Genomic DNA, 20433 nt, shown 5'->3' with positions numbered 1-20433 from the left:
CTGGAAGCTTTTTTCCTGTTCACTCTTTTTGTGCCTTGAATCTTAGTCACTTCATAAGATGTAGCCAGATGTACTAAGCCCTTTGATCGTGTTTAATTGTATTTTTGCAAGAGAAGGTTCTCATAATCGAGTTGATGGAATTGCCCACAATAGCAGCCTCGCAGTGAATATCCATTTGTTCTTCAAGCAACGTTTTCCTGCAGTTTAGATACCTCTTTTCCATTTTAATGCTTCCTTTGCTGAGGCATTTGCTGTGAACAAACTGATTCTTCTTACCCTTTGTTTTGTTAGGGTAAAGGCATGAGACAGTCTTCCCTCATAAGGGAATATTGCCATTTCCTAATGTCCTCCTCTTTCCTAGCACCAGAGGAAATCTTGGAACTCAGGCAATGAGGATGGAATTCATTTCCCCACTGCCTTACATGATGGCACTTCCCTAAGTCTAATGTAAATGCTGGTCTAATGCATACTAGGACATGACACAGGAGTACTCAGACCCTTCCTGTAGTCTCATAGTACACAGAGAATCTCAGGTTTTTTTTCTTGCTAATTTTCCGTATTTATGCCCTTCAGCACAATTCTCCCATGCCAAGATAATTATGGAAGTATTAAAACCAAATTATCTCACAACTAATCACTGAGCAGCCCCACCCTCAATATGTTCTGTTCTTCAACCAATCTCTGTTTTTCCATATAAATTAAATAAAAGTTTGCCATGTGATCCCATATCAAATGCTTGCTGAAACATGGATGGATGAGACCTCCTGTATTTACTTTGCAACTATTTCTTCTATTGAAAGAAAAGGTACTGAGTAGGTCAGCTTGAATCTACCTTCTGGAAACCACTACTGATTATAGAGAGAGTGATAATTAGAAGTAGTAACTGGACCTTCAAAGAAAATTTGGGGTTTTTCATTCTTTTTCTTCTGACAAAGCTTGAAGTGGCCACCAGCAGCTCTTCATCCCTGTCCTGTTTGTTGTTAGTGATGCAGAAAGACACAAGACATATTACAAGTTGTCATTGGAATAAATGCAGTGGGAAAGCAGTTAGAGCACTTGCATTGTAGGAAAGGTTACCGGGATGCTGGAGCTGTGATTTTTAGAATGTGCATGTATGAGAAAGATCTCGGAGGAAACTGCAGTGCTTGGAAGCTGTTGCATTTTGTTTAGTGTGAAGGAATAGGAGGGTATTTAGGGCGTTTGATACCAACAGAAAGCTGATATGCCTATGAGGTCTTGCAAAAAAAAAGTTTCCTGAACAGATCACGGCTGTTGAGCTGCTGCAAATGCCTGGCAGCCAAGGGAATATTGCTGTAGCTGCGTACCCTGCTCTGAGACAGCAGCAATGCAGGGAGGGAAAAATCTCTTCTGTGTCTGTTGACTGTGACTGTTTTGATTTCTCTACTGCATCTAATCAGGACGGGGAAAAGGAAAGGAAAGGGATAAAAGGAAAGAACAGAAGGAATTCTGCATTGGGAAATACTGCATAGGATATCTTTCCATGAAAAGCTTTACTTAAAAACACCTTTCATTTGATAACTACTCTCTGCTTTTATCTCATGGTTTCAGCAGTGGAGTGACTGCTTTCAGGCTAAAAGGTGAAGAAACCAGAGCCAGCATGCTGTGGAATAAAAGCTGTCAAATCTGTCATTTTTAACTGCTTTAAGAAAACCCATCAGGAAAGTAATTCAGAGCTGCAGCATTCTGGTTTCAGACTGCTTATAAGGGGGTCCAGATGAATATTTGTCTCTTTTTTATAAGTGTATCTGGAACAATCTGCTTTCTTAGCACACAAATAAGGCAGCACATCTTGGATATTTTACATTTTGTCAAATACGGTTTAAACTTTAGCAATAAATTTAAAAGGGCATATGTTTTTAGATTAGTATTGAGCAGTTGTTAAGTCAGGCAGATGTGTCACAAAGTTTGATTTTTATGAGCATTTAATCTGAGTTTTCATTTCAATTTGTAATCTCAAATTGATTTTCATTTGGAAATAAATCCTGCTGCTTTCAGCCTTAGTGCATTACATTCTTGGGTTGTTTTTAGACAAGTACTGTGCAACTGGTGAGAGCAAATCTGCCTCAAAGTATTTTCCCCATGAAATTGCCTTGCAAGGCTTAATTCTGTTCCTGAGGGATGAAAAGCTTCATTTGGTGCATGCAGCCCTCTGTTCAGCTGCAGCCCTCTGCCCCAGAAGTAGGCAGGCGTTTGTTCAAGCGACTGGTGTTCTTCTGCTGCAATTGTTGGCAAAAATAATTATTCGGTGGTGAAAGGAGACCCACATAAGACATGCGAGATGATGGATCTGATGACTCTGCCAGTGTTCTTTTCAAATGAATATTAACTTTTTTTCCAGGTACACAGTCAGTATTGAATTATGCAGTATGAGTGTCTTGCTGCTATTCTTCAACAATTTTTTCAGTACAGACATGTTTAACACAGGAATTCAGTGTTGTGGAACTAGTTATGATTCTCTTTCTTGGGCAAATGAAGTGTTATCAGCTACTTCCAAAATCAACAAGTCTCATTTCATTCTGTCTTTCCCATCACTAAACCTGTATAGCCCCAGACTTCTGCTTTTCTCTGTGCCTGTGTCAGTGGTGAAAGGTACGTGGTGTCCTGAAACAGATGAGGATCATCATCTGAACAAAATGATGGATTTGGAACATTCAGCATCTACTTAATATTCATGATTGCAGGAAGTTTTTATTTAAAACAAAACTTTTAGGGAAATCCTATTAGAGTGGCATGAGCTGAGCATGGTTAGAAGAAAGCAGAACTGTTCTCCTGTACATCTTCCTGCAAGAGAGGTTTGTGATCTGAGAAATTCTTGCTTTATCTGTCTGTAGTATTGTTCAGGAATGTAAAAGAATTTCAGACAATATTGAATCACACTCCACTTTTATGTGGTAGTTCTTTGTTCTTTCTTGTGGCTTGATATTGCGGTGCTGCAGGTATTCTATTTTTTTTTTTACTCTGATCTGGTAGTAGATATTTTCTCCCTAATAAATTTGTTTTAGTTATAAAACATGCATCTAACCCAAAATGTTTTTTCACTAGTTTTCATGGCAAGGCAGTAGGATTTGCAGGCTGCGTATTAGGTGAGAAATAACAAACAAAACCTTTGCTCACTGCCAGCACAAAGATTTTAAGAAGGTAAAAAGGTGGTTTTTTACAGTAACGGAGCCTGTTATGCATGCGGTTCACAGCCTACAGTCAATAGGCTTGGAAACAGATAACAGGTTCTGAGTTGCTTGCAGAGAATATAGAGTAGTTCTATATTTCATAAAGTGGTAAAAAAGCTATTGGACATTTGCATTTAAATTTGCCATGAGTTGCTGCTAGGTACAAAGTATGTTCTCGAAAGGTTGTTTTCATGACTGTTTTTTCCTGCTTTTTAAAGGCTCTCTGTTATTCTCTTCCTCTCTCTGATAGCGAACCTGTGGAGATGCTTCCAGTTATTTAGATACTCTGTTAGATCTTGAGAGACAGATAGGTTTCCATTATATCATACTCTCTGGAAGCGATACTCAATTTTGCCTGTTTATACAGTCTTGTATTGAATAGAATTATATCCAGTTATACATAACATTTCTATAAAAGTATGAAAAGTGAGGAGGAAATGGAGTGTTTGTATCCAACCTCTTTTTTGTTACCTTGCTCCTTAATAGAATTTGTAATCTGACATCTTTGTTTTGCTTTAGTTCTTGGTAGTGAGTAATGTTGAATTAATTGCCCGCTTGAAAATGACAGATGGTAATTTTCTTAAAGCTGGAAGTTCTTTGACTTGTTTGGTTAATTATTTACCTCTTTCTCCTCTTCTCTGAGAGTTTTGCTTTTCTTCATTTAATTTGTCAAAAGCTCGATCACAGTTTAAATTATGGTTTTGGAGAGCTTGTACTGTCTGTTAGCTAGGCAAACAAATAACCTGTGTCATTAAAAGACAGGAAGGCATCTGCATTAAATTATATTTACATTGGATTGTATACCTATTTTATGATTTTGTTTTGTTTAGTTGTAAAGCAGAGGGCTTGATGAATTTGTATGCTGGAAAAATCTCATTATTGCTCGTATTAAGGGCAGGGACAGCTTCAAGTTTTTAATTGTAGCGATGTTTTATTTTATATTGCTGCTGATTTTTCAGATGAATGCACTGGACACCCTTGGTCAGACAGCATTGCACAGGGCTGCCCTAGCAGGTCACTTGCAAACCTGCCGGCTCTTGCTGAATTATGGCTCTGATCCCTCCATCATCTCTTTACAAGGCTTCACAGCGGCACAAATGGGAAATGAAGCAGTGCAACAGATTCTAAGTGGTGGGTAAAAATAAAAGCCCGTGTGTTTGAACTTCAACTTCTTCCTTTAAGATTCCTGTGGATCTTATTTCTTTTTCAATGCAACAGACCTGCAGTAGTTTTCTCATCCCTCCCTTCTGCCATTGTGTGCACACATCTACAGTATGTTATGCACGATACTTTTCAGAAAAAAAGAACACAATGAAACAAAAAAGCCCTACTCAAGTGAGTGATTTTGTACAAATCTGCAGTAAAATAAATATCTTGTGTATGTGGAGCGTGCTGCTGTACATGGAGACTGTAGGAAGGCAGATGTGGGGAGTTTGGGGTTTTTTTGGTAATAAGCCCAAGGCAATCGGGACATTGCTGTACCTGTGAGAAACCTTTTTCCTCTCACCAGCCACCCTGTTAGGTATTCCATAGACACAAACAGAGTATTATTGGCAGAAAAATAATGATAGCTGCTAAACTGTTTGAATTTCAAATCTCTTGTCCAGCAGAGAAAGATTTTTATTGTGAAAGTGCTCTGGATTCTGTTTAGATAACGATTTGTTTATAGCTTGCATTAAAAAGGTGAGTAGGTGTTTAAAAGAGGATGCTACTGTTTTTCATTTAAGTACTTGAGGGTTTCCATCCTCTTACCTATGTTGCATTTGAATTTTTGCAGTCAGGGAGAAGAATAATTGTATTGGTGGCTACTACAGAGCAAGTACTTTACAGTGGGATGTGATGTAGAAAAGCAAGGCAGATACCCCGATAGATGAGAAGACCCATGGTAGCTAGAAATTCCATTTCCTTCACTGTTTTCAACAATGTTGCCTTAAAACAGGACAAAAAAAAGGAAAAGGTGGAAAAAAAAAAGAGGCATTTTACGGCAGTGCAAGGAAGAGCTGTTTTGAAGTGAACCCACTTCTGAGGTGTAGCTGCTTACATATAACTGGTTACACAGGTAGCATTACCTGTTTAAAATATGGCTGTGAATATACGTCTGGATATTGAGAGAATAACGTCTATGAATCCAAAGAAAGTAAACATTCTCTGCTGTTAAAGACAATAGAAGTGTAATTTTTTTTAAAAATAGCAAAATTAGAAGTACTCTGAAAACACTTGATTAAAATAAATTTTTAAATTAAATTTCATTTTCCCTGATTAACCTTTTCTAGGAAAACTAATTACAGATACCGTAGTATTCAGCTCTTCATTGGAGCAGAAGCAGCCTTCCTGTTATATCCCTGAAGATATGGTGTGAGTCACATCCATGTATGATTTTGTGGGAGGACAGTTCCTTCCCTGTTTGCTCTCAGCATTAGTGGAAAAAAACTCCAAAGATACCCACGGGAATGGCAGAAAGATGTGTCAGGGGAGGTTTAGGTTGGATATTAGGAAAAGGAAATCCTTTCAAGACTGAAAATTTCAAAAGTTGAAAAACACGTGTAGGATTCTTGACTTCATATTCACTTTATTTCAAAGCTAGTAAATGAATGCTGAAATTATTTACCAAATATTACTATATGTTTTTCAAATATTGGGTTAAATATATTTTTGAATGTTGAACTTGTTTTGGTAGAGATTGTTACCTGACTCTTGAGTTCACAGCTGAAAGTGTTTTTCATATACAATTGGATTTTTTCTTCCTCACACTTGATTGCTGAACTGCTTTCCAGCTGTGAGGTAACAGTCATGAAAACAGCTTTCTGATGGCAAGAGTGGCCAGCAACTTTAGCTGCTTGTGATTTTTGGTTGCAAGTGGTACAAATATGGCCATGTAATAGAAGAAAGCTTGTAAAGTGAGGTTGATAATTTTTTCAAATGCTTATTAGAAAAGGCTGCTAGTTTTGCTTTCCTTGAAGAATAGGCTTTGGTTTGTTTCTTTGTTTAGTGCAGCCTTTTGGTACTCAAGTTCTGATCTAGTGGAACTGAAATTTCTCATTCCTATAGTAATTAGATTGCATTTCTAGTTGATTTCCTTTTTTACCATCACCAAAGTGAGGGTCTTGACTGTCTGGTGAAGACAAGGACAGGAGTCTAGAGAAGAGAGAAAGAATTGCTAAGGAGCCGAGCTTTGGAGCCAGTATAGGACTTCGCCTGACCTCGTGTCTCTCTGCTTTAGCACGCTGAGGTGGTGGTGCTGTTGAGGAGAGCAAGGGAAGGCATATGACTTAAGACAGAGGTGTGAGCCGAAATCTTAACCCGCTCTAGCAACAGGAGTTTGATGCATGCTATGTTCTGCCCCCAGTCACTAATATTTGTGTCAAACACCTGCTCTCAGCATTCTCTTGCAGCATGTGTTTGAGTCATTTAGAATTATAGAATTATAGGTTGGAAAAGTCCTTTACAATCATCAAGTCCAACTGCTTGCTAGTGGAACTGCTCCAGGGGATTGAGGTAGACTAGAGGAAAGGAAATAGCAAATAGCCAGCAACAAATAGCCCTTTCAACCTGTTTTCCACTCCTGTGATATCACAGATTACAATGCAAAGTCAGCAATTGACTGAGCTCTGCAGAGACTGTTAGTCTGCAAGACTCACGGTGTCTCTGCTCTTTCCTCACAGTAAATGGTACCCCCATCCTCTACATTTAAATAAGTCTTGTAAAGACTTTTGATCAAGTCGCATGCCCATCTAGAATGAGTTTAGCCTATTCCAGGACTCTGACTTTCTTAAAGCGTTTTTGCAGAGCATTGCAAACCCAGGTTCATCTTGCCCTGTTTGTTTTGCACTAGGCAGATGTTTCTGCCCACTTATCAGGCAACATGCTGCTGAAACATCTACTCCATAAATACTTGAGCTTGAAAGGAGCAGCTTTTACTAAAGAAAGCAATGTCTATTCAAAATGAAGTTATCAAGATTGCTTTTTCAGCTCCTTTTTGAGCAATGCTCGAGCTCTAGGGACATCTAATCCATGGCTCCTTTCCAGCTACTTCTTACTCTTCCCTTAGTGCATGCTTGCTTTCTCACAGCCATATTTCTAATGAGAAGTGGTGTAAAAGAGTTTTGAGGCCAAAACCTGTCATTGTCTTCCAGTCATTTAAAGAGGAAAAAGGATATCTCTCGAAAGGTCCCCTTTTAATCACTATGTCATTTTTCCGATACAATTTTTACTACCCCTGGTTTATAACAACCAACAGATCTCATTGTTGCTATGAGGTGCAGTACACAAGTGGAGTGTCACCAGGCAGTCACCATGTGACTAGAGCCATCATAGAAATCCCATCCTGTTGTCACTGCTTCATCGTATGAGACATATCATGACTGCAGAGTGCAAAGGCTGTAATTCAGATGCTGAATTGAGCACATTTAACCCTGACTGTGCACTGGCACCTCATGCAGTTTGCTGACGTTGTTGAGAAAGGTGCTTTTGAATTTTAGTAAAACTTTGAATCCGTCCCAGGAAGCATGTAGATTTCTTACGTGCAGAAATGGCCGTTTTTCCCATACATAGGATTAGCAAAGCATTGAAACTCCGTTTGGCAGAATAAAGCTCTAGAGTTTAAATCTAACTGGTTTACACTGAAATTAAAGCTCGGCTGTTTGGGCAATATGAACTGGAACATCCTAACTCCAGCTGCATTTTTACAAATGACAACAGACTGTTTATAAAATATGCTGAGAGTAAGTTAATATAACTTAATGATCGTAAGTAATCCTAGTGTGTCTTTTTTCCCTATGTAGAAAGTACACCTGCGCGCACATCTGATGTGGATTATCGGTTGTTAGAAGCATCCAAAGCTGGAGACTTAGAAACTGTGAAGGTAGGTTTGAGCAATTCCTGTTAACTGCCCACTTTGTATTGCTGTGCAAAGTTTGCGGAAGCCTCTGCTACAAGTATTGTGGAAGTATAGCCCAGTGGATGCTAAATCATAAAACAAGGGTAGGCAAACCTCTTCATTTTTTTCAAGCCATCCTTAATCTGAAAATGAAGGGAATCCCAGCGTCACAGAAAGATTTGATCTTGTCTTTCATACTTGGTCTGAACGCAAAATAGCCTGCAGATAGACTGTTCTGCATGCATTCTTATCTTGAACTTCAACATGATGCATACTGATATTTAAACAGCAGCAGTTTTGTGCATCAGCAGCTCCTTTCACTACCAAACTCAATAATTCTAGATTTCAGAAGACAGTGTAAGCTGGAAATGGCAACATATCTGGAGAAAGCCACATGACCCTGAACCTGGTGCTTGATGACTTAGAGGCTCACCCTTTCTAATACATTAGGAACATCTTTGTACTGCTTCCATCATTTAAGTCTTGTTTGTCATAGAAGTGCTTTCAGCCATAAATTTAGAGCAGCTAATTTTTTAGCTTTGCGTAAGTGGAAAGAAATTTTCTGAAACCTAACTTCTAAAAATTTGTATATAATAATAAATGGACCAAATGGATCTTTGGGGGTGTTAGTTTGGGGGTTTTCGTTAGTGCTTTTCGTTTGTTTGTTTGGCTGGGTTTTGTTTGGTTTGTAGAGGTGTATATTTGTTTGTTTTAAGTTCTGTACTAGATTTTTATTTCTTCTTTTATCTTTCCAGCAACTTTGCAGCCCTCAGAATGTGAATTGTAGAGATTTGGAAGGCCGTCATTCAACACCACTGCACTTTGCTGCTGGATATAACCGTGTATCAGTGGTGGAGTATCTGTTGCACCATGGTGCAGATGTGCATGCCAAAGACAAAGGGTACATTTCATTCGGTGATATACTCTGCTGTTTTCTATCAGTCTGAGATTTCTACCCCCACTATTTGCTTTGCTTTGGATTTCAGTAACCATCATATTTCTCACTTGAAAATTTTTCTCTGTCCTTCCTTGTCCTGCTTTGTTCCTAATATCATAGTTGAGAGATTTATAGACCCTAACTTTCTGGCAAAGCCATTGTCAAATACATATCTGGTGCTGTAATGCATAACCCTTTTCTTCCCTGTCTTGCCCATTTTGGAGACTTTGTTTTGCTTAACAGCAGCCTTGAAGTTGTATCAGATGATATTCAGTTAATGTTCAGCTAAATGATATGAACCAGTTGCACGTTTTTACATTATTTGCAAAGCAGTCATGTAGAATAGCATGATTGTGTTTGATCTCTCACTCCAATATATTGGTTCAAGGTGGGGGATAATTCATTTGCAGTGCTAAAACACTTCCAACACTGAATTTTCATGCTCTCTCTGAAATAAATGTTTGAGTATCTTTCTGTATATATCTGATGTGCCACTTACTAATAGCTGTACTTCAAACCCACTGTATAGTGTTACAACTTTTCTGAAATTTATGCTCAAATATCCAAAGTTGGGGATTCTTGCCATTTAGTTTTGACTGTTAACAACATTGAAGTTACTTGGTTGTGGAAGTAGTAACATTGTTTCTTGTTAAGTATTTAGAAGTCTTATGGGTACTGAAGGAGGATAATAAAGTTTTAATTAACTTTTGATAGCAGGGAGATAAAGCCATGAAAACTGGAAGGACTGGTGGAAGTGGGAGTTTTATCTACTGGAACTTCATATGATTGCATATTGGATTTTATTTTCTGTAGCCATTAATACTTTCTCTTTGATTAGTGGCTTAGTACCCTTGCACAATGCCTGTTCTTACGGACACTATGAAGTGGCTGAACTCTTGGTGAGGCATGGCGCTTCTGTCAATGTCGCAGACCTGTGGAAATTCACTCCTCTACATGAAGCAGCAGCAAAAGGAAAATATGAGATCTGCAAGCTGCTTTTAAAAGTATGTGATTGGGACTTCTCAGATGTGTCTTTAAATGGGTGTATGTTTATTTTTGCTGAAGCTTGAGTAATTAATACAAAGTTAATTGCACTCAGTGAGTTCTTTGTGGTGCCTTGGATTCTGTTTTCGTCTTACAGTTGTCAGTTCACTTACAAATAATCATCAGTACAGTTACTTTTTTCAATATGTGTATTAATACTATTAGCCAAGCAGGACAAGACTTTGAAAGTGGAAAAAACAGCTGAATTTCTGTACAAGTACAAAACATCCATCTTATCCTATTCATCCCTTTCCCGAACAGTTGCTGTAGTTAAGTAAAACTTCATAAATAATTATGCAAGAGTGTGTTACACTAAACCTGTGTCCTAAATGGTGTCTGGCACGTGAGAAATTTAAAACTGTTTTATTAATGTATGATTTATCTAGCTCCTGGAGGAAATGCATATTAATACTCTGTGGAATAAATGTTCATTATAATTGGTGAAAGAACCTGTAAAAAGCATGAAGTAATGCCAACATGCTGCCAGTGAGAAACATGAGTTTGAGAGACTTCTTAACATAAGGTCAAATCCTGCCTTGGGGAGGGTAAAAGAGAGTGCTAGAGTAGAATTTCTTTCTAACCTTATTTCCTCTTTTAGCTTTGCCTGCTTCATGTCCCTCTTAAGCACAGCATTGAAGATTAGTCAGAATATGGATAGTCTTAAAATGATGAGGGTCTTCCCATCTAGTTCTCTTTTCATTTTCTCCTGCAAAGCCCCACTCTCATTCATTATTTCACTTGATTACCAAAAAAGTATTGCAAAAGGGTAGCACATCAGTTAGAACACATCTGCAGTACAAACCAGAAGGTATTCAGAAGTGTCTGTGGAGCAGGCACAATGATGGCCCTGGTAGTAACACCAGAATACACGTTAGCTCAAGCACTTGTAATCTCTCCAGTACATCATTACTTCATAGACACCAGAGGTCTCTGGGATTTTCTCATCATTCCACTGGGAATGAGCCATTTTTTGTTTTCAGAGGATCCTGAAAAGATGTACGATGGGAAATAGAAAAGTGCTGAAATCTTTCTTTTTGAAATCTCTCTTGCATAAGAGCTAAATGTGCCCTTACAGTTTTGTAAAGGCTCTGGGTGTCTGTGGGTATGTGCTCGCACCACCGTTTGTTCAGGGCTTCTTCTGCTGTGTCTCTTATGCCAACTGGCAGTGCCATCACTTTTGCTGAGACATGGATGTTGAGCTTGACTCCTCCTGACTTGCACTCTTTCTGTCCTGTTCTGTTTGAAGAATGAAACAAAAATGTACAGGCATTTTGGAGACTCTTCCATTTTTTATCACCTTTCTTTAAAGCCTTCATTTCCTTCTATACCTTTGCAGGTGTCTCAGGAGACACTGCCTCTTCATTCTGGAGAGTATTTGAATAGTTCTAGTTTTGGTGGGTTTTAAATTAAGAGATCTAAGGTCCTTTATTGGAGAAGTCATTGCAGTGTAAAAGGCCTTGTGCAAGGAATGCTTTCTTCCCAGAAGGACCACGGCTGTAGAACTGGTTCTGTGTAAACAATACTGTCCCTTTCTGTCCCTTGCTGCTTACCCTTTACACTTCGAGCATTGCTGTACTGCTTCCAAATACAAGGCAGTTAATTCTTTCTGCTCTTCCCAGCTCACTCCCTGTGGCTCACGCTAATGCAGCTTTGCTGGAATTGCCAGTGAGAAATGGCAGGGTAGACTTGTGGGCAGGAATTAGAATCATAGAATCACTAGGTTGGAAAGGACCCACTGGATCATTGAGTCCAACCATCAATCACTAAACCATACCCCTCAGCACCTCATCCACCCGTCTTTTAAACACCTCCAGGGAAGGTGACTCAACCATTTCCCTGGGCAGCCTGTTCCAGTGCCCAATGACCCTTTCTGTGAAATATTTTTTCCTGATGTCCAGCCTGAACCTCCCCTGGCGGAGCTTGTGGCCATTCCTTCCTGTCCTGTCAACTGCTGTGTTTGATTATTCTGAAGGGGCCGGCCAAACAGGTGCAGTGCCAGAAGCTGCCTCTGGCAGCTATAGATTTTATCTATAAAATCGTACAATGTCCTGAGTTACAAGGGGCCCACAAGGATCAAGTCCAACTCCTGTCCTTGCATGGGACAACCGTAACATTCACACCATGTGTTTATGGACGTTGTCCATATTATATTGTCAGGCTTGGTGCCATTACTGCTTCTCTGGAGAGCCTCTTCCAGTGCTCCACCACCCTCTTTTCCTAATATCCAACCTAAACCTCCCCTGACACATCTTTCTGCCATTCCTGTGGGTATCTTTGGAGTTTTTTTCCACTAATGCTAAGAGCAAACAGGGAAGGAACTGTCCTCCCACAAAATCATACATGGATGTGACTCACACCATATGCTGAGTATGTAGGTGTATGTTCTCCTCCTTGTGCCATGCTCCAGTACTGTGTTCTTATCACTGGTTGATCTACATGCTTCACCAGTACAGGTACACCTCAGGAGTCATCCAAATCCACTTTTGTCACTTTCCCAACAAAATGTTTTCTTCCCTTTGTTTTCCAGGACCCATGAAGTGCTTAAGATGGTGCTCTTATCTACTGGAAACCATAGAAATGAGTATTTTTCTAGATCCTTTCTGAAACAAGTGCCTTTCAGTAGCAGGGTGGCATTTATTGAAACTTGGGGCCTGGCTTCACTGGCTCATAAAGATGTGCTGAGGGAACTCCTCTGCCAGCCATTTTGCAGAAGGGAAAGATAGGCCAGCGAGGAATTTGTAGTTGGCTTTTCTTTAGCATCCGCTCTGAGAGTAGGATGTATATAGGAGATGCTCCTGAACCTACTTCGTTTGCGAGTAGATTTGTGGCAGCTCTTGCCGAGGGCTGCCATTGTTGCCTGTGGAGTTGAGATTCGCACAGTTGTGTTGCAGAGTAGCACTTTAAGCCTCAGCCTCCTGGATTTATTCTCATATACGTATTAATCTATACAGTTGTTACAGTTTTTACTTCATGATGGCAGGTTGGCAAAATCCCCCACTGCCTGTTTTGTGGGACAAAATACTCACACCCTTATGTGCATTGTGCTGCTTATAGTTGTGACAGTAGCATTCCACTTTGCTCTTTGCAGCATGGGGCTGATCCAACAAAAAAGAATCGAGATGGGAACACTCCTCTAGATTTGGTGAAAGAAGGAGACACAGATATCCAGGACTTACTGCGAGGAGACGCTGCCTTGCTAGATGCTGCCAAGAAGGGATGCCTGGCACGAGTGCAGAAGCTGTGTACTCAAGAAAATATCAACTGCAGAGACACCCAGGGAAGAAATTCAACACCGCTGCATCTTGCCGGTGGGTAACTTACCAGGTTTTGAAGGATTGTGTATTTACGACAGGTCTACAGAAGTTGATCACTAAAGCCAGGGTTGGTATAGTAAGAGTTTCACAGAGGATTGTCCTGTACAGAGATTTGGTAGCTACAGCAGCTGTATTTCAGGGGATAGTAGTAAGGAGGAGCTTTTGCAGTCAAAAAATTGCTTTAGCTTTTCTGTCTAGTATGTTTTCTTTAGTTTAGTTCTCCTATTACCTGATTTCTTTTCCTGTGACTTTTCTACAGCTGGTTACAACAATTTGGAAGTAGCCGAATACCTTCTCGAGCATGGTGCTGACGTTAATGCCCAGGACAAAGGAGGATTAATTCCCCTACACAATGCAGCATCCTATGGGGTAGGTGCAGGCATTCTTGCCGTGAGCAGGCCAACAAGGAGCTCCTTAAAGTCATATCCAAAGCCAGTTATTTTGCAGCTGTCTTGCTGTCAACATAGTTCATGTTTTGGTGGCGTGAAACAGTTGGGCTAAGTTGTTGTTAGTCCTGTTTGCTGTCCTGCAGATCTAAATAAGGCACAGATTCAGGTGTGCTATAGCAGTTAAAGGCTGCAGTTTGGAAAGATCACTATAACAGCTTTCATGCGGGCATTGAACAGTATTGAACAGTGTTAGATTTGGGATAACTGTTGAAAAAGAAAACACCTCAACAACCTTTGTTACTGAAAGACTTACATGGAAGGAAGAGCACAGTAGCAGAGGATTGTGTCTAGATGATGACAAGGAAGTGGATGTCTGTTGAAGCTGGTCTCTGGAGAGGAGCTATTGCTAAAGGTTAAGTATTGAAGGGCTGATCAGTTTGTAGCACGGGTGTCCTCCTGGGCAAGCTTTTTGCTGCAGTGGGGTTGCAGTGGCTGGTTCTAACCACTTTGCACGAGGTCAGTCCTCCTTCCTTTCAGATTTCTCTGATGGGAGATAGAGAGGCAATGAGTACTGGTTTCACAGACTCAAATCTTTTCTCCACAAAGTGTTTATCTTCGATTCTCCCACACAGTGCTTCATGCTTCGTGTCCTTCAGCAGGATTTCATGTGGCAGAGAAGTTGCAGAAACAGCAATTGCTTTAAAAGTTTGGAAGACGGGAAAAATAAAGTTAGCAGTCTTTTCAAACCACACTTATTCAGAGAGCAAGCCCTTTTATGACAGTTGCTGAGAGTTGCTTAATTGCCATCAAGAGAAGAAATTAAATCCATTGGAAAGTCTTTGCAATTTCAGTGTTTTGTGCTCCTACCTACTCATTCTGACTACTTGCTTTTTTATTTCTTAGCTACATTGCACAAGTAATTTTACTGGCCAGAGGCAGCCAAATATTTTATTCGCTAGCTTTCTATTCTTTTAACTTGGGATACTTCAAGGATGGGATATTGCTGGAGGTGTGGGTTGCAAGATCATTATTTTCACAGCCCATGTAAAACTGTTGTCCTTATGACACTCATAATGTGTTTTATCAGTTACAGTTCTCTATAAAATATGATTAGAGAAAGGACAAATTTGAGCTGCCACGGATGGCTTCAAATCTTGCCAGAAATTGCAAGAAAGAAATAAAGTACAACAAAGACTTTTGCATACAGACATTTAAGCAGCGGCTCAGCGGTACAACACAAATTAACAGGACTACAACATAGCATATCGCAAATGTTGTAGTCCTGTTAATTTGTGTTGCCAGTTCAAATTTGTCTACAAATATTTTGACAGTTAACTCTTATTAATTTTTATGCTGGAGCAGGCACAGACTTCGTGCTATGTACTTTGGGTGATGTGGCAGAAATCCCAGTTGTGCCTGATGCCAGTTATACGTATGCTGGTAGGTGATCTGGTAGTGCACAGATACAGGTATAATGGCCATGGAGCAGCAGTACAGAGTGGTACTTGAAGAGGTTACCTCCAGCACGCAAAAGGAGATGCGTGTTTTACCAGCATCATGTTGATTAAGGTGTTCTTGTGTGTTCTAGCACGTGGATATTGCAGCACTGTTGATCAAATATAATACGTGTGTAAATGCAACAGATAAATGGGCTTTCACACCATTGCATGAAGCTGCACAAAAAGGAAGAACACAACTCTGTGCTCTGCTGTTAGCTCACGGAGCAGATCCAACGATGAAGAATCAAGAGGGTCAGACGCCGCTAGACCTGGCAACAGTAAGTTCATGTTGATGTGCCCACCACGGACTGCTCTGAAGGATTTGCTCTGCATATTAAATGGCTTTCTCGGGCTCTAGGGTATCAGTGGTGGTGATCTAGGGGGAGATGGGCATCTCCTGGGCGACAATTTGTGACTTTTTACCAATGGGTCTGGACTTTTTCCTTTGGCTGAGATCTTAATAAGGCTTGTGATTTAAGGTTTGCTTCTGCTTAAGGATTCGCTCTTGGGATCAGTCATCTCATTGTCAGAAATAAACATATGGGAAATGGCCCTAATGATGGTCAATCTGTGTGCTGTTGGTGATTATTTCTTTGAGCCTAGGAGGAAAATCAGATGGGCTTTTGGAGGAATGGGGTCATTTAGGGGATGATTATGCTCAGCGCCTGCATATTACCTCAGATCTTTTTTGACTGACTACAAACCAATATTCTAAGAATTGCAAGTGACTGTAAAACTTTTTCTATATCTGGCACCTGAAACTTTCTTAGTAGCAGTGGCAGTGGCAGCTGATTAAGAAGCCTAGTAAGATTATGTGAACATGTATGTCCCAGGTTAACCAGTCTTAGTGGTTAACCATAATGTGACCAAATTAAATGCTGTATCTGGTTATGGTATGAATATCTTTTAAGGTCACTGACTTATTTATGGAGAGTTCAAGAAATATCCTCCAGAATAATATGAGCTCTAGAAAATTTACTTTGTGGGGAGACGTGGGAAAACTATTTGAATTCTCTGTGGGGAAAATGAGGATATCTTAATCCTGTTATGCGAGAGCATGCAAGGAGGAAATTCTTGAAGATAAGGGTCCTGCTTAATTTATTCAACAAAAGCTAAATCCAGCTGCTAGCGAAGTTCATGCTTGTAGCTCCTGTCTTTTTTTTTTTTCTGTTTTAACACTATAGGGTGTGACTATGGAAAAGGCAATGGTAAAGTCCTGCCATTGAAACATCAATCCAGTGCAAAATACTAGACCAGAAGTTGAACCTGACAGAGAAATTATGAGACGACATTTTTGGCCTAAGTCGTGAAGGATTTCAGATGTAGTTGCTGCATTAACACCTATAAAGGCATTTTGCCAGAAAGGAAATTAGTTGTACCTTCTTACATATCTTTAGAAATGGGGAAAGCCTGATTCACCTACATCTGAGCAGTGAATCAGAATGTTCTTGTAACCATGAATTACCATGTTACAAAAGTTGGTACTTTTCTTTTTAGTAGGGGGACAGCATAATCAATTAAAAGAAAAATTCTTTCCAGACATCCTGTGACAATAGAACCTCATGTTGAATGTTCTTTCTGTTTTTCAGGCTGATGATATCCGAGCTTTGCTGATAGATGCGATGCCTCCAGAAGCTTTGCCTACATGCTTTAAGCCTCAAGCTACTGTTGTTAGTGCCTCCCTGATCTCACCAGCATCTACGCCATCCTGCCTCTCCGCTGCCAGCAGTATAGATAACCTCACTGGGCCACTGGCAGAACTAGCCGTAGGAGGGGCGTCCAATGCTGGTGATGGAGCAGCAGGAACTGAAAGGAAGGAAGGAGAAGGTGCATTTGCTGCTGGACAAGTTTGCCTTGGCAGAAGTACAGTAGCTTAGTATCAAAATAGGCCTTGCTTTATCTGAAAAGCATTTCTGACTAGCCAGAAAATGTTGTACAGCTTGAGATGTTACCTGCATTGTAAAGCCTCTGGTGCTTGCTCTGTTTTCATGTGCTCTGCCACGAGTGTTATCGGCTGTTCAGTTTTGTGTTCTATCTGTTATTAGGTCTGACTACAAAGGCAGTTCTAATTAGGAGCCCAAGTGTTTGTTGATTATTTTGTACAGAAAATCCAATGAGAAATATTTTGATGAAGGAATTATTATTATGATGACTTGGGGATTTTGCTAAGGCTTTTTAAACCTTTTGATTCATACCTGGAATGCTTGCTCTGTCACCATCTAAGTGTTTGCATAGCAAATATACATCCACCCCTTCCTTTCCTTCCCTTTGCAATAGAAGCCTGTATTTGCCACAGGTAATTTTTGCTTTTTAAGAGCTGCTTCCAAGGAGGGAACAGTGCTGAGCTTTGAACTGAGCTCTCACACAGTGGAAACGCATTGTTTATTATAGGCATAGACAAATTGATTGTAAAAAAAACCCCAAAACCGGAGTTTGGAATTTTGAGACTATTGGCAGCATTTCTCGTGGTTTTTTTGATTGTTTGTTTGTTTTAAATTCAGGTGCAGAGGGTATAATGACTTGTTTCTTCTCTTACAGTTTCTGGTCTTGACATGAACATTACCCAGTTCCTAAAAAGTCTAGGACTTGAGCACCTTCGGGACATCTTTGAGACAGAACAGGTAAGTGGCAAGCCTCGGCTCTGCTCATATGTTTGAAAGATAGGCTGATCTAATAAGCTTCAGTGACATTTTCATTCCCTAATTGTAAAAAGGAAACAAAGAAACCAACTTCACATCTACAGAAAAAAGGATACATCTGAGAAAACTGCAGATAAGTCACCGAATATTTCATGGTGAAGTTGAGAAACCTGTGCAAATCTCTTTTGTTATTTGATTCACATATCCAATGTCTTTTACTTTCCCATGCATACATGATGACTGCCAGTTTGGCTTGTATTCTGAGAGTTACACTGGCCCTTGTGAATTTTGAACATGATGGTTACAACGAAGTTAGGTTGGAATGTCACCTGCGCTTGTCCTTTGGCAGTTTTGATATCCAGACAAGCTTTTTGCCACCTGTACTGCTGCATGTGACACTTTGGTTGGAGCTAGGAAACCCCACAGTTTGACTATAAGCTGAAATAAAAATCTGGTTTTAGGAGGGCATTGTCACACTAGAGAGAATGTAGAAATATAATTGCTTAATATGTTAGACTGTAGCATTAACTGGGCTTTGCAGAGCTAGAAATGTTTTAAATGGAATTGAGAGATGGGGAAAAAAATGCGGATTTATCAATAATTCACAGTATGTGAAATGAATACAACTAATGGGACAGTTTCCCAAGATGACATAAGTTTTTAGAGCAGAAGTACTTTTGTTGCATTTGTAGACTAATTTAACATATCCTTCTTAAATTTAACGTGTTACGGTTAAATAGATAATTAGTTTGTTTGAGCGAAATGGACACAACAGTGGAAGTGAAAGGTACAAGTGCAGAAGACTTGATTTGATGTTTATTTTTTTCCCAGGCCTCTGCTGCTAATCTTTTATGAGAGATCAGGAAACAAACATTTGAAGTGTAATGTGTTGCTTATAGAAAAAGTGCCAGCTGTTTCTGTGAATTGTTACAGGAAGTACCTCCCCAAACTTAAAAGTCCATATAATCTCTTTTCCTTCTTATATGTAAAGTATAAATTCTTTTCTTTGATTTGGAACAGCTTCTATTTAGAAGCAAACCAAGGCTAAACCAACCTATATTCTACTCACATTTCTTTTTCGTTCTTTTTCACACCTTCTTGTTGCCATCCGGGTTTTATTCAGCTTTTGCTGCCTTAACTTCTGACCTATTTTTAAGATCTGCCCCTGCTAATAAGATTTAATAATGCAAATCAGAGTCACTGTATTCATTCATAATTTTGAAACGGTTTAGCTCTGCATGTAATTTTCTTTCTAGTGAAACCAAGCTTGCCTTCCTTGAGCTTTTTTCTTTAAACTGCTTTTTCCAAGCATTGCAGTATCTCCATGTGCACTTTTTCACCTTGGCTCTGGCCTCCTCTTCATACTGGATCTTTGCTGATGCTTTCTCATATCTGAGATTCTTCTGTATTTTATTAATGTTCTGGAATTACATCTTCAGTGGCTTTTCCATGGCAATCTCAGTAGGGTTGTTTTTTGCTCAATTGGACAGATGTTCAGTGTAGCTATTAATTTTTGCTTTCTTTTGAATTAATGATATTCAGTTTGTAGTGGACGGAGTTAATACCTGCAAGTTCAGTTGTACTAACAATCCAGGTTCTTTTGAATCAAGTTGCATGTTTTTTCATTATTTGCTGACCTTCCCATTCTAGTTTAATGTGTAAATTTCTCCTGTTATATTGCTGTAAGAAAAGTAAAATTTTCACACAACTTCAGGCTGTAGCAGCTGGGTATGTTGCTGAGACCGGGAGAGGCTTGCCAGAAGGTGGCAGCAATTAGAAGCGCAGCAAAACATAAAATATCTATACGCTCTCTTGTTTACAGCATCAATACATTCCATGATGGAATGTATTGATGATGGGTCTTCAGCGTTGGGAATCAGGACAAGTTTGGAAAGTGATTTTTGTGGTCTTTCTCATTTCCAGATAACCCTGGATGTGCTGGCAGACATGGGTCACGAAGAGCTTAAAGAAATTGGGATCAATGCATATGGACACCGTCACAAATTAATTAAAGGTGTGGAGAGACTTCTAGGAGGGCAGCAAGGTAAATATGACACTTCTACTGGTTAGTCTCAGCGTACAGCAGACTCTCAGCGGTCACCCACGTTCCATAAATGTAGGCTTTGTCACCAGGACTTGAAAGAACGTAGATGTCGGGAAAATGTACTTGCTGGCGTATCTGATGGCTCAGTGGGTTGTAAAAGGTAAAGAGCCTATGGAGGACATATAGGACTTGCCTTTCCAGAGAATGGACACCCCTGAGTCTGCTGTGGTGGCTGTGCCAGTTTCCAGGGACTCTTTACCCAGGCAGGAGATTTTGGATAGATTTGCCCTGTGTACCTATCCACAGGCCTGTTGTATCCTGAAGTGTTGACCTGATGGAGTTTTTTGCTTCTCCAAACTTCTCAGATGCTTCTCTTGGAAGTGTAAACAATAAAATGTAATTGTCCCCCACACGCGTTTTCCTTCTCTCTTTTAAAGCCTCTGCTGCTAGCAAAATCACTTTCTTTTCAAGGTTGTGCCTCTGCTTTGTGTTTATTTTGCATT

General features: G+C 39.8%; 1 protein-coding gene across 1 annotated transcript in view; it reads left to right on the top strand.

The window, feature by feature from the left end:
* The window catches only part of TNKS (tankyrase), a 142547-nt gene that overhangs the window by 109373 nt on the left and 12741 nt on the right, over positions 1-20433 (top strand). Inside the window, exons 12-21 of the mRNA XM_069855690.1 lie at positions 4148-4319; positions 7970-8049; positions 8820-8965; positions 9840-10005; positions 13134-13353; positions 13619-13728; positions 15337-15525; positions 16837-17074; positions 17786-17868; positions 19810-19930. Coding sequence (XP_069711791.1) covers positions 4148-4319; positions 7970-8049; positions 8820-8965; positions 9840-10005; positions 13134-13353; positions 13619-13728; positions 15337-15525; positions 16837-17074; positions 17786-17868; positions 19810-19930 — 1525 coding nt within the window. The remainder of the gene's footprint in view (positions 1-4147; positions 4320-7969; positions 8050-8819; positions 8966-9839; positions 10006-13133; positions 13354-13618; positions 13729-15336; positions 15526-16836; positions 17075-17785; positions 17869-19809; positions 19931-20433) is intronic.

The sequence above is a fragment of the Phaenicophaeus curvirostris genome, chromosome 4 (assembly GCF_032191515.1).
Source record: "Phaenicophaeus curvirostris isolate KB17595 chromosome 4, BPBGC_Pcur_1.0, whole genome shotgun sequence".
NCBI classification, from domain to species: Eukaryota; Metazoa; Chordata; class Aves; order Cuculiformes; family Cuculidae; genus Phaenicophaeus; species Phaenicophaeus curvirostris.
The sequence above is the reverse complement of the archived record's forward strand: the minus strand, read 5'-3'. Positions and strand labels throughout refer to the sequence as shown.